General features: G+C 57.1%; 1 protein-coding gene across 8 annotated transcripts in view; it reads right to left on the bottom strand.

Annotated features, from left to right (window-relative positions):
- The window catches only part of Nfix (nuclear factor I X), a 95,911-nt gene that overhangs the window by 5,434 nt on the left and 63,467 nt on the right, over window positions 1-27,010 (bottom strand). For 3 of the 8 annotated variants that reach the window (XM_027955136.3, XM_027955132.3, XM_027955134.3), the window contains exons 3-10: window positions 15,738-15,800; window positions 15,381-15,455; window positions 14,839-14,959; window positions 13,260-13,396; window positions 10,333-10,455; window positions 7,724-7,899; window positions 2,659-2,806; window positions 441-532 (exon numbers count right to left, since the gene is read on the bottom strand). In XM_027955136.3, the coding sequence (XP_027810937.2) occupies window positions 441-532; window positions 2,659-2,806; window positions 7,724-7,899; window positions 10,333-10,455; window positions 13,260-13,396; window positions 14,839-14,959; window positions 15,381-15,455; window positions 15,738-15,800 (935 nt within the window). Of the gene's footprint in view, window positions 1-440; window positions 533-2,658; window positions 2,807-7,723; window positions 7,900-10,332; window positions 10,456-13,259; window positions 13,397-13,806; window positions 13,898-14,838; window positions 14,960-15,380; window positions 15,456-15,737; window positions 15,801-27,010 lie in introns of those variants that run through there. The other 5 variants (XM_027955137.3, XM_071602135.1, XM_027955135.2 and 2 more) reach the window with 4 other exon arrangements.

The following is a 27,010-nucleotide window of genomic DNA, read 5'->3' on the forward strand; positions in this document are numbered from 1 at the left end:
CCTCCACCATTGCCCAGCCCACCCAAAGCCAGGGAAAAGGGGAGGGCGGGGTGGGGGGTGTATGGGGCAGGACTTCCAGCCAGTATTGGGAGGGAGGGGCAGTGGGAGGGCAGTGAAGCAGACGCTGTCCCTGTTCCTGACAGGGTGCCTCGGGCTTCCATCTTTGCTTCCACCAGGCCTGGCCCAAAGCGCCTGGAGCCTTGGGTCCTTGGCCGCCTTCCCCAGGGCCAGGGCTGTCAGAGCTAATTATCCAATTAGCTGATTAGCCAGGGAGCCTGGGGGCTGCCTGGGGAGGCAGGCTCAGCTGGGCATGCAAAAGTCTAGGTCCTGAAGCTCCGCCTGCTCCCTGATTAGCTGTAAAGACCCCAGCCTCTTCCCTCACATCAAGGTGTCCCCAACCCTGTCTGTCCATCTGCGCCTGCTTACAGGTGGTCTCCTACCTGAGACTGCTGTGGGATGTTCAGAAAGTTGCCGTCCCGGGGTCCGATGCTGACAAACCGGTTGGCAGAGGAGGCGCCTGTCGCTGCGAATGCTGTGGGAGCAGGGAGAGAGGGAGAGACCCCGTCAGGCCTTGGGCCACCTGGGTACTGCCCTTCGGGACTGCTGAGAGGGAGAGACTGGGTTAGACTGTGCTGTGCTGCCAAATTTAGGCTGGGCCAAGGGCTCCTGTGCTAAAGACCAGGCTCCAAGCCTGCCCCTCCTCCACACGAGGGGCCCCTCGTCCTCTCCTGACCAGAAGCACACACCCCACCCTCCCCCAGCCCTGGCAGCCTCAATCAGGCAGCCTCTTTCAGGGCCCAGGGTAAGGAAGGAGCCCTGGAGGCTGTAGCTGAGGTCTCTCGGACCCAGTTCTGTCCCCTACTGAGATACTGGACAGGGTTGGGGACAACCTGGTCCTTAATGTGCCCTCAGTGGGTATCCTGGCTTTCCTACTTGAAGAGAGGGTCCAAAGAAGGGTGGCAGCTTTGGACCCAGGCACCCAGGTGGCCTGCCTCCACCCTGCGTGGGGAAAGTGTTCTCAGACCACTTTTCAGGCCATGTCAAGTGCACCCTGGGCAGTCCTAAGGAGTGGGTAGGTGATGTGGGGAACTCCAAGGGGACCCAACAAAGGACTGAGCCAGGAAGGATGGGGTCAGAGAAGGACGTAGGAGCTGACCTCTCAGCTTTGGCCTGGGGCAGCAAAGCCTGTGCCTTTCTTCTCTGATCAATGCACCTGGCCCAAAGGGTTCACGGTCCCAAAGCCTGAAATGGGCCAAGGCTACAGAGGAAGAGGAGGCCGGAGTGCCTGGCAGAGCCCCAAAGCTCAGTCACCTAGGGACAGCTGTCCTGCAGCCCCAGGTGGCAAATGAACCGAACACCCCTGAGTTCTTCTTGGGTTATCTGGCTAGAGCCCGACAGGAGGGAACAGGCCTTGTACTCCCAGGAGGGAAGATGTCCCCAGAGGGGAAAAAGAGTGTCACCGGTTGCCCATCCCCTGCCCTACACCAGTTATACTCAGGGACCCCATGCTCACCAGGTTCTGTCCACCTCTCTTCAGAAGTGCCCCCCAACCTGCGGCCTGAACTCCCTTCTCCAACCCTGCCCACTTCAGATGACCATGGTCATGACTTCGTGTCTTATGGTAGATGCAGATGAGAAGATGGCATGAGAAGGATGGGGGGAAGAACTCAAACCGAGAGAAAGGAGGAGAAACAGGGCCAACAGACAGCAGTGAGGTGGGCCACCCGCCCACCACTGCAGCACCCTGGCCTATGGCCTGTGAGCCACAGGGCCCTGCCCACCCTCGGCCACCCTGCCCACAGACAGCGCACAGCCCACCCTCCATCTTTCCTGTCCTTCACGTCGGGTCTACCTGGGGCCTCTTGACTCAGATTTTTTCTTTTCTTCCTTTTGATAAAATTTGTCACCAGTTTTAAAGAAAAGAGAAAAAAAGGGGGGGGGGAGGAGAAAGAGAGAGAGATGAAGTAGCAGAGGCCCAGAGCCCTCCCTTGTCCTTGGAACATCAACCTAGGAAAGGAATTAAGGGATTGAGGGGAAGGAAGGGGAAAGGATGGGAGGAGGAGGAAAAAAAAAAAGAGGAACAACGAGAAACCAAATGTGAGACTGAGGGTGGGGGGTCAGGGGCTGGCCTCCTGCATCTTTAGAGGCCCAAGAGCCAGGAAAGGAGGTAAGGGAGGTAAGGCAAAAAGGGGATGGTGGTGGCGTCGCCTTGTGGTCACATTTAATTTTCTTGGTGTGTGTGTAGGAACAACGAAACAACAAAAAATTGAAAAACAAAAACAAAAAAACAAAAAACAAAAAAACAGCAATCAGGCATGAAGATGGCATGGCTGTGCCTCCCCGCCCCCTCCCACCCGCGCCAGCACCCCTGGCCTGGCACCCCACTGTGCTGTCCCTCCCGCCCCCCAGGGGGGCCTGGGCCAGGGGCCCCAGCTGGGAGCAGCAGGCAGGGGGCTCATGGGGTGCTGGCTGGCGCAACAGAGGCCCGGGAGGCTGTGGCTGGGGGCTTGGCTCTGCTCTTGTCCGGGCAGGTGGCTCCGTGGCGCTCTGGGCTGGGGGCTTTGGCATGGGTGTGGGGCTGTTCTCTTTTGCGGTGCAGACTGTTTGGATGGGCCGGGGACGCTGGGCGTTGTGGTTTCAGTTTCATCGTCCACTTACAAGGTGATGGAGGAGTCAAGGCGGCGCCGTCTGGGGCAGTGCTGGTGGATTTGGAATCAGGCATAGGAAGGGGCACAGGTCTGGCCACTGGAGGCGGCGGCGGTAGCAAAAATGACCCCGGGACTTTGCCCTGGCCGCTACCGTTGGGCTGCGAACAACATAAATAGAGTGACGCATGAAGGCACATCACACACAGACACACGCTCCCCTGCGCGGCCGCACCAGCTCGCTCCGGAGAGCCGGCGCTCCCGGTGGAAGATGCAGGATTGGGAAGGTCCTCTCATCCGGGGCACAGGATGGGTAAGGGTGTAAGGCCTCTATTTGGTCTCTCGGGTGTTTCTCTCTCTCTCTCTCTCTCTCTCTCTTTTTTTTTTTTTCAGTCCTCTTTTGAAGTTGTGGGAGAAAGGAAGGGGGTCGTCCGACAGGTGATTTGTTATTTCTTAAGGAAAATGTTTTAGGTACAAAAAAAGTGCCACCTAGCAATGCGTGCAACTGTACTCAGCGTTCTCACACTCCTGAAGACCTTCTCCCACAGCAGGAAAGACGAGCCAGCTCACCCCCACCATCCCCCAAAGGCACATGCGGGCCTCCCTCCAGGGCCCGGCCGGGCGGGCTGACCAGCCAAGGACTGCAGGCCCGTCCAGCATCCATTCTTGGCACAGCCTCAGGAGGACGCCGGCAGGGAGGAGCTCACTCTGGGCCCCGGCAGCCAGTGTCCTCAGCGCCTGTGGACAGTGGGGTGCTGGCCTTTTCTCTAAAGAACAGCCAGGGAGGAAAACGCGCTGCTGCCAGCTCCAGTTTCCGTGAGGTTCTTCAAGAGTGCTTCCCTGGACGACGCCCTCAGGAGCCAGGGAGGTCAGGCCACCAGGATCCACTCCTTGTCCTTTATGCCCTCTTTGGCCTCAAACTTGAGTTTCCTCCTCCAGGCCCTGTGCCTGGCCTTTCGTGGGTCAGCCTTCTGGCTTCAGAGAAGGGAGTTGCCAAAGGCTCCCTTGCCTCTTTCCTGGAGCCTCCTGCTACTCTGGGCAGCACCCTCAATGCCCACCTACAGCCCAGACATGGGGAGGCCCAGCCCCAGCTCTTTGTCCTACCCTATGGGGCAAAGCTCTGCCCTTCTGATCACCCAGCTATGAGACCCGTGGGGGGTCCCTGTGCTCCTCCTCCTATCAGTGGACAAACTCTGTGAAGTCCACCCACCCAGTGCTTGAAGTCAGCCCGTCATTCTGTCCTCATTCATTTCACCAAGACAGTAATAGTGACACTCCAGGGGTGCCCCTCTGCAACAGTGTGTCCGTCAGCTCTGTGCCCTTGGTGCTCAGGCCTAGACCAGGCACTTTACTTCAAGTCCTGCTTAGAGAACACTTCCTCTCGGCGGGACCAGCTAGATTCCTGAATCACATTCCTTGCTCTCTGTCCTGTTCTTCCAGGACACCCTGGACCTCCGAGTGGTGCCTGGAGATGGCAGAAATGGGCAGTACTGAGTCCCACTGACCAAGAGAGATTGCCCTGCTGTCCTGCTGCAGTTTAAAATCACAGAACTCACAGCTGACCCGTGCAGGCCTCACTCGGCTCGACTTTAGCTTTTAGCCCTTTGTCCTCTATCCCTAATGACCAGCACTTAAGTCTGACATATTATTCCTCTAAATTGTTCCCTCAACTATTCTTGCTTCTCTGACGGTGACAATTCTCAAAGGCCTTGGACAAAGCATGCAGTGGTTTCTGGTCCCTGTCTGTGTCAGGCTGGAGACCCTTTGTGCTAGGTGTCTTTTTGGAAAGGGCAGGGATTTCCAGTTCTGCAGGGGTGACACCCAGATCCAAATAGCACTGCCTCTCCTCATTTCCATGGCCAACCTGGTTCCTATCTCATTCTTCCATCAAGACAAAAAATAGAATAGTCCTGAATCCCCACTCCTTCTCTCTGGGCATCCTGAACTCATGTTCCCAGGAGCTGAGACACAAGCTTCCCAGGCAGCACTTGTTGCCCTAGGGTGGCCTCTGCCTCCTTCCTGCCTTCAGAGCCTGTCTCCCCTAGGAGTATCTAAGCTGCTAATCTCACTGGCTACAGTGGAGCATGCCTGTAATCCCAGAGACTCTGGAGGCTGAGGCAGGAGGACCATAAATTCAAGGGAAGTCCCAGCAAATCAGAGAGGCCCTAAACAACTTAGCGAGATCCTGTCTCAAAATAAAAAAATAAAAAGGCTGGGGATGTAGCTCAGTGGTAAAGCATCTGGGTTCAATCCCCAGTACCAAAAAATGAAAAAGTAAATTAAACCACTAATTCTATCCGATAGGGCTAGTCCTGGCTCGGTCTGATAAGGCATTACAGTTTGTGATGTACAACATTCTGTTTCTTGAAGTAACTTTCAACCAGGCTGGGAGGTTAGCTGCGGCTGGAGTGTAAATCAAGGTTTTAAATATCTCAAGTTCCTGTGACTCTGCGGTACCTTACAACCTCACCTGAGAGCCGATATGGCTCCTCACTTTGATCTTACAGTTAAAGATGTGGGCCTGGCCATCCCAACGTGGGCAAACAAGGCTGAGCCACAGCCAGTCTTCCTGCCTCTCAGAATCATGCCTTCCCAGTGGGTCTGTGACTTTCCCATTCACTTGGCCACCTCTTCTCCCTCTCCAAAACACAACTCCTCAAGCATCTTCTTTCTGTCCTTCTCCTAGTGGTGTCTCCACTTGCCCTTGGCTACTATTAATTTGGTTCTTTGAAACCAGTGTGTGGCCAAGGTGTGGTACTGCATTCCTGTGATTCTAGCTACTTGGAAGCTGAGGGCAGGAGGATTGCAAGTTTGAGGCCAGGCTGGGCAGCTTAGCAAGAACCTGTCTCAAAAAAATAAATAAAAAAGGCTGCAGATATAGCTCAGTAATAGAACATCCTTGGGTTCAGTCCTCAGTCCCCTCAAAAAAAAATTTTTTTTTAATGAAATCAGTGCATGCCTTACCCTAGGGTCCAAGGACAAGCTATCAGGGTGCCTGGGAACCCTCCTGCAATTGTTTATAAAGTTTCTCCATGTATTTTCCTGCAAAGTTAGTCAATAACTTCAGATTCTTGAGGAGGTTAGAAAGTTTCTTCTCTAGGCTCTAGATCACTGATTTCAAAGTGGATCTCCTGGCCAGCAACACCAGCATTGCCTGGGAGCTTGGGGGAAAATGCAGCTTCTTAGGCCCTCCCCCAACCCCACCGAAACAGAAGCTCTGGGGCTGAGGGCCTGTGAACTCCTCTTGTGCACAGTAAGTCTGAGAACTACAGCAAGTTCAGCTGGCCTTTGGCTCTCTGCAGCTACATCAGATTCCTCCATAGCATGCTGGTGACTCTTGGCTCTCATCTCCTCTCTGAACCTAGGGATGGCCCTCTGGAGCAGGCTCCCCGCAGATCCCCCTCCTCTCTCTTCAGATGACAGACTACAAGAGGAAACCCAGAGAGGCTGCTCCCCAGCCTGGCTATACTCTGCTTCATCAGGGTGCCTGTTCGCAAACCTGCCTGCAGTGTTTTCTCTGAAGCAAAAGAAGAAAACCTTCTTAAGCAAAATGAGATCTCAATCTTGAAAAGTCAAGTGAGAAGCTCAAGACCCAGCCCTCAGTCTCTAGGTCCACTCCATTTTTACTCCAAGCCCTGCCTGCCTAGGTGAAAAGGCAAGCAAGGCAGCATTCCTGGCCTCTCAGTTCTACGTTCCTGACATCAGGCCTTTTGGGAACCAGGGCACAGGCTAGTGGCTCCCCATCGACACTGCCACATCTCTGAAGGAAGTACAGCAGTTGCCAAAGGTCAGGTCTACTCTTCTACGCCCCTGAAAGCAGAACAACGCTTGTCCCGAGAGGAGGGCAAGGCTACCAGTGTCCTGAGGAGCTGCAGTCAGCCAGGGAAGCCCTCACAGGGCAAAGGGGAAAAGGAGATAAGGAGGAAAGAGAAAGGAAAGCAAGAGGGAGGGAAGAGATGGACGGAGAGCCCGGAGGCCGCGGCTCCAGGAGGCCCATCTCTAATCACATACCAGCGCACAGCAAATGCCCACTCTACGCAGAGTGCACCAAGACAGCACCAGCCGAATGGAGGACGCTGGCCACTCTCGCTGGGCTGCCTCTGGCCACAGCCCTGGAGCTTCCCCGACACCAATGTGACACACACCTCTCACAGCAGGAATCCAGGCTACCACAGCCAGCTGAGAGGGCTGGGGCTGTTCACAGCACAGCCTGCTGCCTGGGCTACAGAACCTTCCCAGAGGTCTAAAGACAACGTGTCCCAACCCAGAGTGACCCCCGAGGACCTGAGCGTCCCACCTGGGGTCATCTCTGGCCCACCACCTAGGATAATCCCTTTGCTGCATAACCGGGCCCTGAGGCTCTTGGGGATCTCCTCTGTCCCCAGGGCTGAGAAGAGCTTCACGGTAAAACCAGAATGGTCCTGGGAACCCCTTAAGAGTCCTGCTGACAGGAGAATCCATGGCAGCTCCGTGGATTGGGGCCTCCCTTCACACAGAGCTGCTCATCTGGGCACGGCCTTGCTGCCCACACAGCTCACTGAAATCCGAGACATTTTGGATTGACACAATTGGGGAGCAGAAAGGAACTCCTGGCATCTGTCAGGTAGAGGCAAGGGATGCTACTCAGTATCCTACAGTGCCCAGGGCAGCCTCACACCACAGAGAACAAACAGCTGCAAATGTCAACAGCCATGCCAAACTCTTGCCTGGAACCTTGTCAAATCCTTGCATCTCTGAGGTGTAAGAGGGGCACTGGGAGGTGGGGGGCTCAAGCCCTGGATGGAGAGATCACAGGTTCACTTCTGCTGAGGAAATAAGGCCCACAGGGAGGGCAAGGAGCCCAGGCAGGATGGGCCCAGACGTTGATGCCCTCCACCTTTCCAGACCTTGATGGATAGGCCCTGATATAACGCTTGGACACTCAACCCCAGACCCAGAAAAATCAAGGTGTGTGTAAGACTGCCTCCCTGTTGCTCCAGCCCCAAGTGGGCCCTCTCCTTATGAGCCCTGAGACAGACAGACAGACAGAGGTGCAGAGATGAGGCTGCCGCAGGGCTCCTGGGGCCCTCTGGACTCACCTGTCCTGTGGCCTGGCCTGAACCATCCGAGCACACAAACTGCACAAACTCCTTCAGCGAGTCCTGCCCATGGTGGTGGTGGTAGCGGATGGTCGGGTGTGTGAAGTATGGGCTCGACTGCTGGATGATGGACGTGGAGGGGAAGTGCAGGGCTGACGCTGTGGCCCGGGGGCTCCCTGCATGCACATGGGCAAGAAGAGAAAGGCATCAGGGCTGAGGAGGCAGCATTGGGGGCATGGCAGAGGGGAACTGGTGATCCAGGGCCGAGGATGTTGAGGAAGAGGGAGAATGGGGAGGGAGGAGGGTGAGGCAGGACAGCTACTTGACAGGCACCAAAAGAGCTGTCATCCAGGTCAGTGACATTTAATGTGTCCTAAAACTAAAGATAAGCATGTGTGAGGCCCTGGATTTGATCCCCAGCACCACAAAAATAAAACCAGAAAAACCCCCAAAATACCCAGATAATAATCAAATTAGTAGGCTCGGGCCTGAGGGCCAGCCACTTGTTTTTATAGGCAAAAGGTGGGCTGGGGTCTTGGCTCAGTACACTTCAAATCCCGGGTTCAATTTCCAGTACTGAAGAAAAAAAAAAAAAAAGAAATTAAAACTTTTAAAAAATTAGAGATGTGATTGGAACTAGGCTGGGTATTACAACAAGGAGACAGGTGAAGCAGGGTCCTGCTCAGACAGAGATCCTGTCTCTGTTTAAAATCGTTTAGCTTGTTATTTGCTTATCGTATGCTTTTTTTTTTTCTTTTTCCCTTCAGTGCTGAGGATTGAACCCAGGGCTTCACACATGCTAGGCAAGCACTCTAATACTGAGCTACAACCCCAGGCCTTTTTATTTTAGTTTGAGACACAATTACACTAAATTGCTGAGGCTGGCCTCAAATTTGCAATCCTCCCATCTCCACCCACCATGTATCTGGGATTACAGGTTAAGTGCCACCCTAGCCAGCTTATCATATGTCTTCTTGTAATAGTTTTTTTTTTTATTTTTTAAATAATGCATTAAAATATTACTTATCTTGATGACTGTGTTTTTGGCACCCTCTGACATTCTATGCTGAAGATAAACAACTGGCTTTCCTGGGGTACAGGCCCTGTGGGAAGCCTGGGTGAGGGACTATGTGGGCAGATAGCTACTGGGCTCTAGATAAAGACCTGCCCCATGCTGGTGCCAGAAAGGCACTGGACATACACACTCACACCTCCTGAGTGCAACGTGGGATGCTCCCACTCCCAGCACAGGCTGCCTTCACGTGCTCAGCCCCATGGCCCTCGCACGCGTGCCCTTGCACACGCAGTCCCCCCGGCACAGGCCTCCTCTCCTGACGGGCCCTCCCTCTCCGGTCTGTTTCCAATCAGCTGCTCTAGCTGGTTTCATTAGGAGGCTAAGGAAACTTGGCTTCTCTCTGGAGTTCATAAAAACTGACTCAGAGCAGAGTGGGGCCTGATGCCCTCCTGCTGCCTGGGATCCCTGCCCCCACCTTGCGGCCACCACACCCTGCCCCAGCACCCGCTGCCTCTGGGCTCCCAGCCAGGAGGCCCTGAGGAGGAAGCCAGAAGGTAAACCTCCCTGCTCTGTGTCCTGAGCAAAGAAGCCCGCTAGAGAGACAGTGGACAGATGTAGGCCTGTGCCCAGGCCTCATGCTACCAGGTGGGTACCAGGGAGGGAAGAAAAAAGCAAGGGAGTGAAGGAGCTCCCCAAGTGACACCCCCCAACCTCCTGCCTGCTCCCACTCCTCACACTAGAGACACGGAAGGGAGAGATGCGCCCTCAAGGCAGCAGGTGGAACCCTTTCCCAGGGGCCACCTGTCCCCCAGGCCCAGCCCTTCACATCTGGAAAAGGGCAGAGAAAACCAGAGAAGGCAGCTGCTTGCCCCAGGATACAAGGCAGGAGACCAGGGGCTCTAAACAGTGTTGTTTTTTCCCAGTCCTGGTGATGGAACCCAGGGCCTCACACAGTCTAGGCAAGTGCTCTGCCGCTGAGCTCCACCCCCAGACGTTTTTGTTTTGTTTTGAGACAGGCTCTTGCTAAGTTGCCCAGACTACCCTCAAAATCATGACCCTCCTGCCTCAGCCTCCTGCATCACTACACCAGGCAGAGTGGTCTTTTCAATCTATGCCACCCTGGGTTCATGTTGGGAGACCAGACCCTGGGCTCAGCTAGGGGTTGGTAGAGAAGAGCCAAAGGCAGGCAGGGTGGGAGGGTGCTTTCCCACTATGGCTGACGGGATGGAGGTAAACTGGGCCTGAGGCCTGTCTGGCTGGAGAGCAGGTTGGAGGAGACTCAGGAGGTTCCTAGTGAACATGCAGTACACACATGCACCCACACACTCTTGCACATGGGTATCAGAAGCAAGTGGGAGGGTGCTTGGGAACCAGGTGAGCAGACTCAGGGCTAGGCCTGGTGGTGGGTGGTGCTGCAAGAGGGGGTGGTGCTGCAAGAGGGCCCCCCGTCCCACTTATCCTTGCTGCCACATCATCACCCACACAGGGAGCCTTGGGCTGTCATCCAGTCAGTCTTGGCCCCTGCACCTGGTCAGCTTCCCCTTGGCACTTGGCCACCTCCCATACTGCCCGCTCCAGGTCCCCCATTTCTCACCTGGTCTGACTCCAGCAAGCACAGGCAGCGGGTGGTGGGTGAAAGCCATGCGTGGGGAGCTGCCCTGAGAGGAGAGGGCACTGCAGAAGTCCAGCTTTCCTGACTTCTTTAGAGAAGCCGGGCCTGGGGGGAGGAAGCAGCAACACAGGCAGGTTTAGCCAGGCCAGGGTGGGAGCAGGAAAGGTGGGAAGCCAGCAGCTCGCTCCCTCTATCCTCGGGGTGCCCCTGCCAGCCCTTCTTCCACCATGAGGCCTCCTGCCCACGATGCCTTATCTGGGCTCCTCCATGCCCCATGTGCAGATTGGCCGTGGGTGCTTCTGGCAAGAGAGGAAAATAAAGCCCCTGCATGACATGGGCTGCATGTGCTGGGCTGGGGCTGAGCAAGGGGAGCCCATCCTGCCCACTAACAAACACATAAGGGAATAAAAAGGGGTACCACAGGGCCAGCATCAGAAATGGGGTGCAGGAGGAACCTAGGGAGCCAGTTTGAGAGCCTGGGTGATGGCTGTGATGAAGGGGGCCAAAGGGCCAAGCCCAGGAGGTACTCTGGGCCCTGGGCCACTCTGGTGGGAAGAAACCAGTGCTCCCTTTTGGGAAGGGAAAACACAGTCAGGGGCCCTGGGAGGGACACAGATCCAACAGAGCAGCAGGGAGTGGGGCCAGAGGGCCTGGGTGGGTCCTAGGGGCAGAGCCAGAGGAAAAGGATGCCCCTTTTCAGGGGATTTGGAGGCTGGGGATGGGCTCTGCTCCTGGTGCCAGAGTGGTATTCTGCAGGAGACAGGCACAGAGAAGACACCCTATTTGAGCTTCTTCGAAGAGCCAGAAGCTACCAGCCAAGGGCATCTCTGCCCAATAGGTGTGACATCCCAAAGACACCAGGGCAAAGAGGGCTCCCAGTGGATGAGGTCTCTGGGGGAGTTCATCTGGACTGAACCTTGTCCTGGGCTGAACTTCTCTTCCTGGGAGAGGTGAGGTGGAGGGGAGGCAGATCTGTAGAGCTGCCATCTTTGAGGGACAAATTGAGTCAGTTGAGGGGGGGGGGGGCTGTAGAACAGAGAAAGAAGAGCCACAACGGCATTGGAAAGAGGCGGGGGAAGGGTGAGCTCCCAGCCGCCAGCAGAGGTGTTATCTGGCGGCAGCTGTGTGCCACCTGATAGCTGGCATGGTGGGGGGAGGGAGCCCCCCACCAGCTGTGCACAGCTGTCCCTGCTGCAGAACAGCGCCTCCCCAGCTGTTCCCCACCCTGCAGCTGGGCTGCTTAATTGGCGATTTGTCGCAGCCCAGGGAAACACGACAAGGAGGGGGAGGGAGCTGGGGGTGCTGCAGGAGGATGTTGGGGGTGCCGTGCACGGCAGGACTGCAGGAAGAAGCAGAAATGGCAGGCGCGAGAGCAGAGAGCTAAGAAGGAAAAAGCAGGGGCCAGGAAGAAGAGGGCTCCTTGGATATTAGGTCTGTGCGGAGGGTCCTGGAAGCCCTCCTCCCAGGAGCAAGTGGCAGCAGATGGGGCCTCAAGGCACCCCAGTGGCAGTCTTGCAGGAGAGATCACCTGACTGAGGTCCTGGCAGGGGCCTGGGATGCAGCCCAAGTCTCCTGGGTCCTCTCAATTCCCCCTCTCTGTGCCACCAGAGGCTCCCCCAAGGAGCAGTATGGGCCATGCTAGCCCAGGACTTGTCACAAGGAAACACTGGAAGGGCCACCAAAGTCACGCTCATGCTGGGGCTTCTTCCCACAGAGTCCAGTCTCCACTAGAGGTCTAGAGGGTCTTGAGCCCACTCCCTCAGTCAAGGCTTGGAGGCTTTGCTTCCTCCCGGGAGCCAAGAGCAGAAGCCAGAGCCTGCATCTGTAGCCTTTCCACTGGCCACCCCCATCCCTGACCCCAATCTGTAGCAGACAAGGTGCCATTAGGTCAGACTCTGAATGAATAAAGCCCAGTCCTCTGTCTCTAGCCCTGTCCAGAGCAAATATGCCCTGTGTACATCCCACATGAGCAGATATGCACTCCCAGGCCCCAAGACCCTCATCCCTTAAGGACCTACACAGGCCATAGGTCCGACATGTCAGGCAGGGTCCCCTGCAATGAGCCTCCTCTCTCTCCCCCTTTCTCCCTCTCTCTCTCTCACACACACACACACACACACATACATACACACACACACACACGCACGAACACGCATGGGCACACACACTCCCTCCTGAGCTCTCTAGTCTGTCTACACCCTCAGCCAACACTGGAGGTGAAAGTGGGTGGGCTCCACATGCGTAGGCCAATCAGAGGGAAGCAAAGGTCTGAGCTGCTTCTTACAGGCTTCTCAGAAGTTCACCCTTCATTAGAGCTTCCCCGCCTGGTCTAAAAACAGCTCTGCCTGCTCTTCACTGGGCTCTGAATCTCTCTGTAAGTTGGCCCTAGCCTCCTTGAGGCCAGGACGAGTCTGTCCCCTAGCAGGTATTCAGCGATGTCTGAAGACATTTTTGTTCCTCAAAACAGGGAGTGAGTGTTTACTACTGGCATCTGGCAGGTGGAGGCCAAGGATGCCACCCAGCGCGACAATGCACTGGGCTGTCCCCACTGCAGAGTGACCAGGTCTCAAATGCCACTGGGGCCCTGGTTGAGAAAATGGCTTTAAACTCTGGGGACCACCAGGCTGGGCAATATCTGCAGAAATATCAAGAGGAGGAGGCTGTGAAGCAGAGGCCATAGCCCCCCACCACAGGGCACCTGAGGCTTGCAGGTTTTCCCCCACCATGCCCATAAGTTCTGCTGCCCACTCAGGGGTGGCCCAGCTCCTTGCCTCCACTCCCCTCCTTCAGTTGGTGTGCCCACTTCAGAAATCTAGGAGGGAGACTGGTAGTGCCACCTGACAATGGGGAAGTCAGTGGAGGCTCTGGCTGCTCTGGGTCTGGGTGAGATGGAACTGCCATGCCCATACCTGCATCCACATCGTTGGGCCACCCACTGGACTGGCTGCTGCCAGCTGCTGGGGAGCGGCCTGTCCCGGGATAGAACACGTCGTCGACAGGGCTCTCCATCTCACTGTCATCAATGGACTTGGGGCGCTTGGTGGTGCTGGGGAAGGAAGAGAGGGTCAGATGGGCCAAGGCTCCGAGGAGTCACTGGGTGCCCCGGCTGGAGAACTGTATATCGACAGCCCCCTGTGTGAGGAGCAGGTGCCAGCCCGTAGCACTGCTTCTGGACTCTCCCCTGGATGCCCAACCTGAGACCAGCCCACCTGCTCCCTAGAGCAAGGCAGTTCCAAAATCTGCTCCCTCAGGAGCCCTTTATGGTCCATCCAGGGCCCATCCAAGAAAGGAGCACCTGCTTCCTCTGCCCCACCCACCATTTCCTGTCAGTCCCCAAGGGCCAGTGAGGTACTCTCAGAGACAAAAAGGTCAGAGGTACCACAAAACTCAGTCATCAAGGTAAAGAATATTTTAATGAAAGATTTTAAAAACTCAAAATGAATGCGTAACCAGGCATGGTGGCACATGCCTGTAATCCTAGCAACTCTGGCGGGTCAAGGCAGGAGGATCACAAGTTCAAGACCAGCCCAGGCAACTTAGCGAGACCCTGTCTCAAAATAAAAATTAAAAGGGTTGGGATGTAGCTCAGGTGTAGAGTACCCCTGGGTTCAATCGCTAGTCACACACACACACACAGAGCCTAAAACCTCACAGTGAACAAAAAAAATCCTAGTTTTAAAAGAGGACAGAACCATGAGGGTGGGGTTGTGGCTCAGTGGTAGAGCGCTCGCCTGGCACGTGTGAAGCCCTGGGTTCGAGTCTCAGCACCACATAAAGATAAATAAATAAATAAAGGTATTGTGTCTGACTACAACTAAAAAATAAATCTTTAAAAGAAAATAAAAATGAATAAAAGAAGACAGAACCTGACTCTTCCCTGCAAGATGTACCTGATGAGGCCAACTGACTACCGGCTAGCACCTCTCAACTCTTCCCCTTCTCTCTAGCGTAATCCACCTACTCAGACCCTTCCCCAGCCCAGCCCGGAGGCTTGGCCTCCCCACTCTGTCAGCCCTGCCCGCACACTGCTGGAGGAGCTGCTGGAACACACAACCCCAGCATGCCCCGCTCAAAACTCTTCAGTGTCTCTGCCGCCCTAGATGAAGTCCACACGCCTTCCTCAGGTCTCCAAAGTCCTCTTGGGGTGGCCCTGCCAACCTCTCCAGCTTTGACTGGAGGGAGGCTGCCTGGAGCATCCATCCCACGTCCCCCAACCACCACCTCTGCCATGTGTCTGGGATCAAGTGCCACCTCTCCAAGAGGAGACCTTGCCAGACTCTACTTCTAGCCAAGACTTGTGCAGGTTTGGTCCCCAGGGGCAAGTGCTGTGTGACAGGAAGCTCAGTGGGGTAGCTGAGTACAGTGGGTCCAGGCCACGGCGAGCTAGTACCTCCAACAAGGGGTAACATCCTGAAACATCCAGGCCCAGGCACTGTGAATAACGGGGGGTCATCTGGGGCAGACCGAAGGCGGCAGTGCTAGGCTTACCTGGTGGAAGGTGGGGAGGTGATGGACCGCCGCCCCAGGGTCACCTGGTTTATGTTGTAGTAGCTGGGACTCTCCAAGTCGGCCAGCGAGAAGTTGGGCCCTGACGCTGTTGCCACAGGAGCTGGGAAGAGTAAGAGGCTGGTGAGGTTTAGAAGGTACCAGAGGCCCCACAGGGCCTGTAAATTGCCGTGAGCAGCTCCCAGAAGCCCGGGGGGTTTGCTGCAGGGACACAGGATAGGAAGGTGGGCCACCTGTGCTGCTGAGAAAACCTCCCCCCAACCCCCACTGGGGTTCCTCAGGGAAGAGCCTTTGGTTGTGACTTTTTTTTTTTCCCTAAAGCAGCAGAGATTAGAGCTGGCTGGGGCTCTCTGGACAACTCTGCTCCACCCAGCCTATGGCCAAAGAGACAGAGGAAGTCCCTTCTCTGTTTTGCTTGATCTAAGACCCCATCAGAACGGGGGCCCTGTGAGGTCCAAGTCCCCACACCTCAGCCCAACCTCAGCCCAATTCTGGTCCCTAGCATGAAGGAAGGACTCACTTACTCTGTGATACTCTCACCAGCTCCGTCACATTCCAGACCCCGGAAGTCACAAAACAGTCCTGGAAACTTAAGTGCCCTAAGAGGGAAAAGGGCTAGTGAGTCAGGCAAGTTTGGGAGGGGGCTGTCCGCTTGTTTCTGACTCCCTCCCTCCCAGCCCTGTGTGGGCTCCAGGCTAGCTCCCAGGTCTTCCCTGAAGAGGGCATTTGCCCCAGGTGAGTCCCTCTCCTTGGGAGGGCAACCCAAGTTCAGTCAAAGGATAGCTGAGGGAAGGAGAATCCCAGTCGGCCAGGCCAGAGGGTGGGGCAGCAAAGACGGGGGGGGGGGGGGGGTGGGCACGTAGTGGGCAGGAAACACTGACCGTTGGGCAGTGGTTTGATGTCCGCATCTCCTTGCTGGTTTGAACTATCTGATTGTCCGGATTCTGCAGGAGACACAAAGGGGAGCATGGATCAGGGGCAAAGCTTTGCACCAACTGCAGCTGAGCAGCTGCCCTCAAGCTCTACGGGGAGGGTGGCCCACCCTGGCCAGCAGACAACTTCACCCAGTGCCCTCTCCCCAGCCAGCCCAGGGAGACCAGCAGAGGGAAGGACAAATAGCTCTAGCCCAGTGCAGGTTTCTTTGCCTATTGACAACCTACTGACATTTGGGCTGGATCATTCTCCATGGGGTGGGTGGGGTGGAGTGGGGGCATCTTGTGCATTACAGGGTATTTAGCAGCACCCTTGGCCTCCATGCTAGATGCCAGTAGCCCCCAACAGTAACAACCCATACTGTCTCTAGATACTGCCCAATGTCCCCTGAGGAACAAAGTCACCCATGGGTGAATGGCGCTAGTAAGAGTTAGAAGCAAGGAGGTGCCCAGGAAAGAAGCCAGCAAGCAGGGTCATCTGTGGCTGTGGCGGACCCAAGGGTCCCGAGGAGTATGCTTGCCCCTAACCTCATCAGTTGAAGCCAGTCCTGTGGGCCCGCACCTCCCCCACCTCACCTTTGTGCTTGCAAGCAGAGCCTGGCAACCCTGAGCGGGAGGTCTGCCCTGCCACCACCCGCTCTGTGCCAGCCTGTCTAGGCTGTCTCATGCCCCAGTGCCACAGCTGCTCAGAGGGAGCCCCAAGACAAGGGCCCATTGTGCAGTGGAGCTCACAGAGGGCTGGGGGCAGGGTAGAGTGTGTGTGTGTGTGTGTGTGTGTGTGTGTGTGTGTGTGTGTGTGAATATTTTGCTGAGCTTGGGAAAGCCCCCCACCCCCGCCCCAGGTCCTCAAGGCTTTGTGTGCCAGGGACACAACGGGGACCTCCAGAATGCCTGCCTGGACACGACAGCTGGCAAGAGGGTGGCAGGGTGGTGGGGCAGGTTGTGGGGCAGGAAGAAGGCAGGCGCTTGGTAAAGAATTGGCTGCTTGCAAGGCCGGTGGTGTGGTGGCATCTGAACGGGCTGTGGTGCTGGCCAGGGCTCTGTTCAGCTCTTCAGAGTGACCCTGCCCCCTGAGCCTCCCCACAACCTGCACTCAGCCTGCTGTCCCCAGAGGCACAGGGAAAGAGCTGGGCGCTGGGCTGGCATGCACAACTGCAGCCTGCTGCCGCGGCCCTGCTCTCAGAGTGAAGGCCCTGCCACGTCTGGAGCTGGGAGTTCTGGCCACGCTCCTGGCTCCCTGCCTTGAGGTGATGTGTGTGGAAAAGGGTGACCGTTTGGGGCCCCATTCTCCCCATCCTTTACCTTGTTCCATTTCTTTTTTTAATTTCAAAAAATAATAATAAACCTTGTTCTAACAAATCAAGAAAACATTGTAAGGAAAGTGCCCGCGGGCCCCTGACTCTGGCTTAACACCTCCCTTTTTGCCTGCAGACAGAGACAGTGGATCCTGGCTGGGGCCATATCTTGGCTGGTGGCACTCTCCACTGTGGAGGGAGCCACAAGACCTCCCTGGCAGGGCGAACTCTCTGTGCCCTAGTGTCACAAGGGGTGAACTTTCTCATCTTGGCCCATCCCCGGATCCCTGGCCTGTCCAGGAGGGAGCTGAGGGACCTAGGTGGCAGGTGGCCCACACCAGGGCTCCCTCACTGCGGGCCTCAGGAAAGGGCACATGCCTCAGAACTGGCATGCAGAGCCCAGCAGGGAGCATGTGGCCCTGACCCTGCTGCCCAACCCAGCCAGGAGCCAGGAGCCGTGGGCTCATCCCAGGGCCAGCTCCATCCCACCAAGGCCTCCGGGCCCAGTCGGTGGGGTAGGCAGCCTCAGAGTCCACCCATGGGAGCACTGCTGGCCCACTGCAAAGGTGAGGAAGGGAGGCTGCGCACACGCCGCCCGAGGCGGTGTGCACAGGCCCAGCCAGGGAGGAGAGCGCCTGACAAAGGGGTGGAGGTGCACCAGCCCCAGGCACAGAGCGTGACAGGCAGGAGGGACCCCTGCGGCACAGGACACTGCCCCGAAGGGCACTCCTGTGTCACCATTAGCCACTGTTAAGTAGCAAGTGGAGGGAAGGCGAGGCCGCACGGCCACGCCACGCGCCTCCAGGCGCTGCTCCGGGCGCTGCTGGCAGCCATTTTAGGCTTTGGCAGCCATCTTACAGCCGGCGGCCCAGCCGGCGGCCTCGCCAGCGTCCCCACAATGCCGCCCCCGCCAGGCCCGACATGCTCAGCTCGGCGACAGGACAAAAGGCAAAGACACTAGAAAGCTGGACCCGCGCTCTGAGGTGGAGGAGCCAGCCCTGCAGCAGGGGCAGCTATATGGCCAGGACCCCGCTGGTCCGCTCCAGCCGCAGCCCTCACCCTCCTGGCACAGACAGTGGAAAAGGCAGGGAGGGAGGACAGGGTCCTGGGGACACTACTGCTCTGCTCAAAGGCTGATGAAGCCCAAGTGGGCCACATCCAAGCCCAAGGACTCTACTGGTTCATCAAAAGTGGACCACTGCCCGACAGAGTCATGGCCACGCTGGGACAGGAAGGGATGTGAACCTCAGCTCAGGGATGTGCCTCGGACAGACAGGGCAGGGAGTTCACAGGGACCCAGTCGGTGGCTGCAGGGCCCAGACAAATCACTGGGCCCATGGCGGTCTGGCTCCGAGGAAGACGAGAAGACATTCTGCCCCTCCAGACGAGGGAGCCAGCGGGCCGGCTTCTCCTATGGCGGGCTCTCTGGGAGCCCTGCCCAAAGGCTGCCTGCTCTGGACAGACCCCAGGTACCAGGAGCTGTGCCCAGGGAGGACACTACGCAGCAGCCTGCACCTTGACCCCTTTTTGTTTGGGCTCCCTGGGGGAGGGGATGACCCGGGGATTCCGGACACAGAGGAGGAGGCCCCTTTATGACGCCCCTCCCCAGGCCCCCCTCATGGCTGCTTGGCTTTTATCTGGCAGAATAGGGCTTATCAGAGCCACCAGCTGAACAAACACACAAATCCACGGTTAGTGAGAAAAAACACTCTGCCTGAACTCTTTATCTCTTGTTCACAGGCCCCGCACACTGCCCACTGCCAACAGCACAGGAGGGGACCTGATGGAGCACAGCGGGGCTCCGTTCTCCACTCTGGAGGTGGAGGGCTGCCTCCCTGACTCTGGTTGTGCCTCCACTATCCGATCCTCCCATCCGTGTCCCTGCCACCCCCCCTTCCTCCTTCCTTGCCCCCAGCCCAGGGTGGCTCTTCCCTGACAGTCCCTGCCAGGCACACGTGCATGAGTGAGTCCCTGCCCACACAGAGCCCCCCCCCCAGGGTCTGCTTTCTCACCGGGGACAATGGGCCAGCTGGTGGCCTGTGGGCCAGTGGAGAAGCAGGGATGGTATTGGCTGGCACAAGGCAGGCAGGTGCTGGCTCCCTCTCTTATCCTCTCCCGAACAGCTCACACCCAGAGGCTCTCTCCAGGTCCCCAGGCTTCTGGGGCCACATCCCTGGCACCTTTTCCACCTGGACCTTCTCTCTGGCCTGGCTGCCAGAGGAGAGGGGTCCCCAACTGCACACCCCAGTTCAAGGCCACTCTGATTAAGGAGGGGAAGAAACCCCAACCCCCGCCCTGTACCCACCCTCTTCAAAGACCAGCGCTCCCACCAGTTCCTGCAGAGGGAGGAGATGGGATAGAGGATCCCCCCACCACCCTGGACCCAAGACAATCCAATGGCCCCGGGGTCCGAGTGCTGAGGAGCGCAGGTCTCCTCCCAGCTCTACGCTGCCTCCCACTCCACCCACCAAGTGCAGCTGCCACTGTGTCTGACAGATGCCTGGATAAGCAGGCATCTGGGTCCCTACCTTAGGCCAGCTTTGGGGAGGGAGAGAATCTCATTTTCAGTGTTATTAGGTGGGGGGTGGTCAGGCTGGTTTGTGTCACATAGTGCACAGCTCTGCTGACGGTCCCTCTCTGGGGACCTGGGCTGCTCAGGCAATTCACGCCTCTAAGGCACAGACACCCCTGCCAGGGGTTGTGGCTACCCCGTAGGCTGATAGAAAGGAGGATCTGAAGGGGCAGATGATAAATCTGGACTCTGGGCAGGGTCCAACTGGACTCTGCAGAATAAGCCTCTGACACGGGATTGGGCTCTGGGCTCCCCAACCACCAGCACCATGGGTCACTCCACTACATCAATGGCTGGTGGACTGGGGGTGTCAGGCAGTGCCCAGAGCAGGGCCAAGCCCTGCTGACAGTAGCCAGCATGGGCCCCTCCCTCCCTCAGGTCCCTCGGTATCCCCAGACAGTTACAAAGCCCCCCAGTGCTGCCCTTGACCCCATGCAGACTCTGGCTTCTCAACCCCTGAATCTCCACCCGCCACAGGGACTTCCTTTATGGTTCTGGGCTCCCCTCACGGGTGCCTCCCTCCAGTCCCCGCTCCTCTCCTGCTGCCACCTGCACGTGTGTGCTTGGAGAGGACACTGCCGCTTCAGCAGTGCTCAGGAGGGGAGGCTCCCACAGCCAGGAGGAACCCAGCACTGCCCGCAAACCTTGACCGATAGCGTGTTTATATACATATATATATATATTTTTTTCAGCCACAGACGGGGATATGTTTATGGCGCCCACTAGGTGAGGGAGGAATTCCTGCTCACTGCAGCCAACACTCTCCTCGGCTCCCACACAGAACAAATGTGCTCTATGAAAGGGTTGCGTGTAATTTGCCGGCCAGCTGCCCCCGTGGACTTCACCCAGCTAATTCTTTGGGGGCCGAGAGGGGTGCCCAGATCTGCTTAGCTGCACCCACAAATGTGTGCCCAGGCATGTGTGTAGACTCCGGAGAGCACACTTGTCATCAGAAGCACATGCACACTTGGAGATGTCACAAGCCCTGACTGTCAAGAAAGGGTAGAATAAGATGGCACGGCCAAAGCTGCCTGAAAAGAATCCCCTTTGACCCAGGGGACTGCTGGCCTCCAAGGGTGGGGAACACAGCCCTTGGGGGATGCCTGCCCTCCCCCTGGCCCTCCCCAGACCCGAAATTCCAGAAGCAGGCAGGGTGCCTCCAGGCAGCCACAACACCCGCCCTCCCCCAGCCGCACCTCCTCTGCCTGCCTCCCCCTCCTCTGAGAATCAGGAGCGTTCAGGGCACGGGAAACCCAATCTTGAGGGGAGCCAGAGGCCCAGCCTGCAGCAATCAGAGCTGGAGAATGTGACTATTGTGCCTCTTGAAACCCAAGTCCAAGAATCTGAGACACCCTGAGGAGGGGGACACGGATGGATAGGGGCTAGGGGGTGGGTCACAGAGGGGTTCTCCCCGTCTCAGCAAGCAGGACACTTGGGGGACTGAGGAAGTCCTTGAGAATACAGGGCAGCCAGAGGGCGGAGGGAGGAGGGGCGGGGCTGGACCCAGGGGGCTTCCAGGACCTTCTCCCTCCCCTGCCTTCCCCACCTGCCCCCATGGGCCAGCACGCTTGCACACACACATGGCCATCCTGAGACAGTGGCTTTCCCCTCCACTGCCATCCCCAGACTCCATTTGGAAGCAGGAGCCTGGCCAGGAAGCACAGCTCTGAAGCCTGGTGGGAGCCAGGTGGCACAGGAGGACAGGACACCCTTCCATCACCCTTCTCTCTCTTCCCTCATTCTACCTCCGCTCGTGGATTCAAGGGGGGGGGCCTTGAGTCACCTGCTTGGTGAGGGTGGGGGGAGAATGTGGCAGAGGGGATGGGTGCCAGGACGGGGAAGACACCCATGAATAGAGTGTTCTCCTCCTCTCTGGCTGCTTCTGAGGTGGAGGCTCAAGGAAAGCCATGGAGTAGGGGTGATGGGTTAGGCCACAGGCAGCTGGCAGACCAGGGTGGACATTCCACCCCCACAGCTGACCCTGGAATAACCACCTTCCACCCTGACCCAGCCCTGCCTCCAGAGCTGCTGGGGCAAGGGCCAGGCCTGGCTGCTGCAGGCCTCACAGTGTGACAGAGAGGCGGCAGGAAGGGAAGAGGAGAGTCGCCCAGTGCTTCTGGCACCCAGGAGGCCAGAGGGGCTGCTCAGGCTCCACCTGAAAGCCCAGGGCCCAGGCAGCAACAAGGCGGAGGAGGCCCACTCCTCCAGCCCTTGGTCACCACTCCCTGCTCACAGAACAGCCATGGAACCCTAGCTCAAAGCCCTCCAGACACAAAGCCCACCTCCACCCCCTCAATTACTGAGAAAGGACTTCCTAAACTCATGGTTTTCCTCCAAGATAATAAAAGTCAGAATTTGCACCTGCCCTTCATCCCTAACAAGCAGCCTTCCAGGGACCTCTCTTGGGCGAGCATCTCAGGGTTGTCTGCCAGGCACCTGCCACCTGCCAGAAGGCCCAGGGAGAACTGGAGCTGAAGCCCTGGGCACTCAGGAGTGGGAGGAGCCATGAGGGGACCTGGGTGCTCCGTTGCTCCTCTCTGAAGGATGACAGGCAATGAACAAGAGAGGAGAGAGACGGGATGTGCCCCTGCTGCAGAACACCTGGCAGGGAGGACGGGGAAAGAGCCCAGGTCACCTGCCTGTCAGAAGCCACTCCAAGCTCTGCTCAGTAGCTAATACATGAGACTTTTGGCCACTGCAGATCTGGGAGGTGGGAATGTGCCTGCAGGTGGACACAGTGCTGACCTTCAGTACCTCAGACAGGGCTCCACAACCATCTGCAGAGTGAATGAGCAGAGCTGGGGCTTGCTCGACAGCAGCTGGGTATTTCAGAGGTGCCCAGGAGCAAGGAATGCCCATCAGAGCAGAATTTGCAGACACTACCGAAAGAACACAGAGAAGAACCCCACAGAGACAGAGAGAGGCAGAGCTGTGGGGCCCATGCCTGCTTCTGCCTCCCCCTTGAGCCTGTCCTTGCCTACCCAGGGAGGTGCCCTTGGTCTGGACCCTGTGTCTGCTGAAGTGGGCACAATGCAGTGCTCTACCACTTCAGAGACCCCAGCCTGGGTGGGGACCCTTGCCCCAGCAAAGAGGGGTGGAAGAGGGACTCCTAGGCAGAGGGAAGTAGAGGAAGAAGGTGGGCAGACAGCAATGGCATTCCAGTTCTCCCTGGTCATGTCTGAGCTCTAGTACCTCCCAGCCAGCAGCCTTGACCAAGTGAGCACTGTGCCCTCTTTTGTAAGGTGGGGAGCACACCCACCCTGCATGGTTGCTGGGCGGGGAGCAAGTGAGAAGACGTGAGTAGGGTGCTAGCTCAGGGCCCAGCTTAGGGCAGGGGCTCCGTAAAGTGAGCTGTCTTTCCACCTCATTACCATTTCCGTCTCTATTTAATGACACCCTCCAGGCTCTGCTCAGACACTATCTCAGTGGGGAAGCTGAGGCTGGCCCTCAGCTCCTGGACACACAGGAGCTCTTGCTCTATGACATGGTAAACATGCCTGAGATTGTAGTCTTGGCCCAGAGACCATGGCTGGCCAGCAGAGGAGTCCCTCAGGGCCTGGCCCACCATCTACAAAGAACAGCATAGAGGTTTCTAGGCAAACAGAAGGCAGAGCCAGGATGGACACTTTGTACAGATGTCTCTCCCCACATCAGTGTGCAGTAGCCATCAGTGAATGGTGTCAGGCTGGTCACCGGGCCGGAAGAGGAGAGGCAGGGAAAGAGAAGGTCAGGAGATGGGCCAGCCCAACAGGAAGGGGGAAGACAGAGCTTGTGCCCCTGTATTCTGAGGGTGCTGTCCCCAAGGGCCCATCCAGCCCTGCCCAACCCTGGGGATACGGAGAGCTAAGGGTACCAGGAGTACAGGTGCTGACCCTTGGGTGGCAGGGCATGCCACATCTCCTGGCAGAGCCAGCTGGTGCCACAACTTGGCCAGTAGCTGGAGCCAGCATTTCCAAGACAGCCTGAGGCCAGAAATCATGTGATAATGGGGTCCAGGAAAGTGGCCCCAGCTCTTGGAACCTCTGTTCCCTCCACAACCTATGGATAGAGGCTGATGGTGGAGAATGCTCTCCATGCCTCACACCCCAGGAAAATCCAGGGGCCCAGTAGAAGGGGCACCCGCTCCCAGCAGAGTCTGCAGATCTGCTCCCCATCCCCACCTTCTCTCTCTATTCCCAGCACTGCCCTTTCTGGCCCTTTGAGTTGCCCAGGCCAGGCTGGCCAGACATCCACCCCCACCCCCACCCCCAGCTGCTCTTTGGGCTATTAATAGTGTCCCCATCTTCCCAGGGTAGGGCACCAGAGTCCTCCCCCAGCCCCCAAATACATTTGCCCTTGGCCTAATTATTCATAAAGGGACAGAGTCCTCCTGGCCCTCATGCCAACCTGGGAAGAGAACGGGGCAGCAGAGGCTCTGGAGGCCACGTGGGGTACTGCCTGGCACAAGCAGGAATTGGGGGAAAGAAGGGAAGGAGGCAGTAACCCCAGAGCACTACAGTGACAAAAAGACAAAAGTACAACCAAGAGATGGAGGGGACAGAGAGAGGCAGAAGCTGAGGAAGACAGCAAGGGCCAAAGCAAAACACGTCAGGAAAGAAGGCAGGACAGAAAGCATCAGAGCAGGCCAAGGCTCCAAGGAGGCAGGTGAAGGGGGACCGCAGAGAGGAGGAGGCAGAGGAACACACACAGAACGGGAGGGGCGAACCTGACGAGAGAGACTCGAGAGCTGCTTCCTGGGCTGCAGCTGACTGCCAACATCTGCCTGGTGGGCACTCAGCAAGGGGAGGGGATGGGGAGGCCTCAGGACAAGGACCCCTGCCCCCAACACACAGGCAGCTTCTCAGGAAGGGAGGGGAGGAAAAGGGAAAAGAGGCTGGAAGAAGGACACCTGATGGATAGGAAGTGGAAAGTGAGCCCACACAGCAGGAGCTGCCCTCAGTCCCCCCGGGAGAAGACCCTGCGCCCTGCGCCTGTTCACCAAGACAGTGGAGCTGGCAGGACGGGGGCTGCAGGGAAGGAGCACCAATGTCCCCTTCAATATGAACCTACCCCCCTCTTTTTGGCCTTGATCAGGGTCCTGGTCCCTCCTGCATCCTACTGCCCCGCTTCCTTGAGAGAATTCATCCAGGAAATCCAGGGGTCTGGAGAGGAGAGCCCACCAGAACCCACTACCTCGATTCACCCTTTGGGAAAGCGGCAATCAGGCTGAAAGGTACCTGTCTCCATCCCCAGGTGCTCTACCTTTTATAACCTCTATGGGGCAGTATCCAGTACCAGGTGAGAGAGCCCAAGTCCTCTACCTGGGAACTTGCCCTGGTTGCAGGGAGACTGACTCTGGCTCATTGAAGAGCAACAAACACAAATGCACCCCATAATCGGATGGTCTGGCAAGGCCCTGCTCCTGCCTGCAGGCTGAGCAGTCCTTCCTTCAAACGCCACCCAAGCCAAAGCCTCTGGCTGGGCTGGGCAAATGGGAGACTCTGGCTCTGGACTGCATGAAAGCCCATGGACCTGGACATCAGATCACCCTGGTCATGAGCTTTCAATCTTCAGCCCCTCAAGGATAAAGCCTCTGTCTGTCCCCCCAACTCAAGGATTGAACCCAAGCATGCTCTACTGAGCCACAACCCTATCCCTTTATTTTTAGGTCTTGCTAAGTTACTCAGGCTGGCCTCAAACTTGCGATCCTCTTGCCTTAGACTCTCCAGTAGCTGTGACTGTAGGTGTACACCACTGTGCCTAGCTCCTGTTTTGTTTACTGCAATATCCCCTGGCCCTAAACCCACAGCTGGAGTGAATAAGACTCTAAAGAGACCTTTCTAGACTCATCTTCCTACTGTAGCCACACTGGCCACCCAGGGGACAGAAGTACCAGCTATCTGGCACTTTCTGCCCCTGAAAAGAGAACATCTCCTGCACGCCAAATGACCTCATGCCCAACAAACTGATGTGGAAATCCTGGTAACACTAACCCTCCTGCAAAGTCCAGCTAGGCCTGGACTTTGGGTACAGGACTGGCCACACTGGGGTTGGGCTGACCAGAGGAAGGAACTTGAGGCTCCTTGTGAATGGCAGGGCAAGCCAGTGGAGCCTCTCTCCCAGGCCCGCTCCTCTCCTCACCTGGGTGGCCCCATAGCTGCCACTGTCCTGAGCTGCCCAGATAGGCAGAAAGGGTTTGGAAGTTGGCTCCAACTTGGAGCCCTGAGAGCCTTAGCAGGGCTAAGCCCAAAAGAAGGCCTCCTAAGGGCTGAGGTAGCCCTAGGTGCTGTGGGGCCCCAGCTCTGCAACTGGAAGCCTCGGCTCCAAAGCTAGACCTGCTGTTGGACCCCCAGTGTGTCTATCTGGCCTCCTTGTGCCAAACAACCAATACCTGTTCAAACAGTACCGCCGGGACTTTCACAGAGACTTTCCCTGAGAATGAGCTGAGATGAGATGGTGCACTGTAAACTAACAAGCAGATGTAAGGACAGTTCAAGCTTCTGAAGGGACAAAATGACAATGACCCTTCAGACTGGCAGACACAAAATTCTCCCATTCATAATTCTCCAAAGGAACCAAGGGGGCATCCCAGGGTGACCCTGATGCGGGCCTTAGGGAGGGCTACTCTGCGCTCCCAGACACCATAGCTAGGTGGCGCAGCAAGTTAACACTAGCTGGCCTCTGTGGACTGCAGCGGGGTAAACCTGTGGACAGCCAGCCCAGAGCTCCAGGGGACCCAGCAGGTTCCTTCTGCACACCCACGAGGCCCCAGCAGGCAGGAGAAGACCTACCCAGGCCCAGGCCACTCACACCCCAGGTTGTGCACCAGGGAAGGAGCTGCTTGAGGCACTGGCTCCTGCTGCTGCCGCTGCCAAGCACATCCCGTGATGTGATGTGAGGGCCGGGCTTCCCGTCTGCATTGATTAGGAACAGCTTGCAGTGCGGGGGCCGGATGAAAGGGGGCCCTGGAATGGGTGGGTGAGAAGTGGGGGGCCTGCCAGGTGCATGGCTGGGAGGGATGTAATCCTGAGGGCCCAGTCCCACCCTGCAGGCCCAGCAGCTCGAGTCCTGCCTGCCTCTCTCAGAGAGGGGGATTCTAGATTAGGGGGATTCTGTGGCCATGTGACCCCAGGAATGCTTCTAACACACCAGGATGCCCTTACCTTTTGGCAGTGCAGACTTGTCTTTGCACTTGATAAACTTGGGAAAAGGAAGATCCCCCACCCCCAGCTATTGCAGAAAAAAAAAAAAAAGAGTAAAAGAAATGAAGACTGAAAGTCAAAGATCAGGAACCAGAGACAGGGAGAGAAATGGAGAAAAGTCAGGAAGGGGGGAGCACTAGCACTCTGCAGTGGTGGCAGCAGCCGGGCAGGCAC

The sequence above is a fragment of the Marmota flaviventris genome, chromosome 1, assembly GCF_047511675.1.
Source record: "Marmota flaviventris isolate mMarFla1 chromosome 1, mMarFla1.hap1, whole genome shotgun sequence".
Classification (NCBI taxonomy): domain Eukaryota; kingdom Metazoa; phylum Chordata; class Mammalia; order Rodentia; family Sciuridae; genus Marmota; species Marmota flaviventris.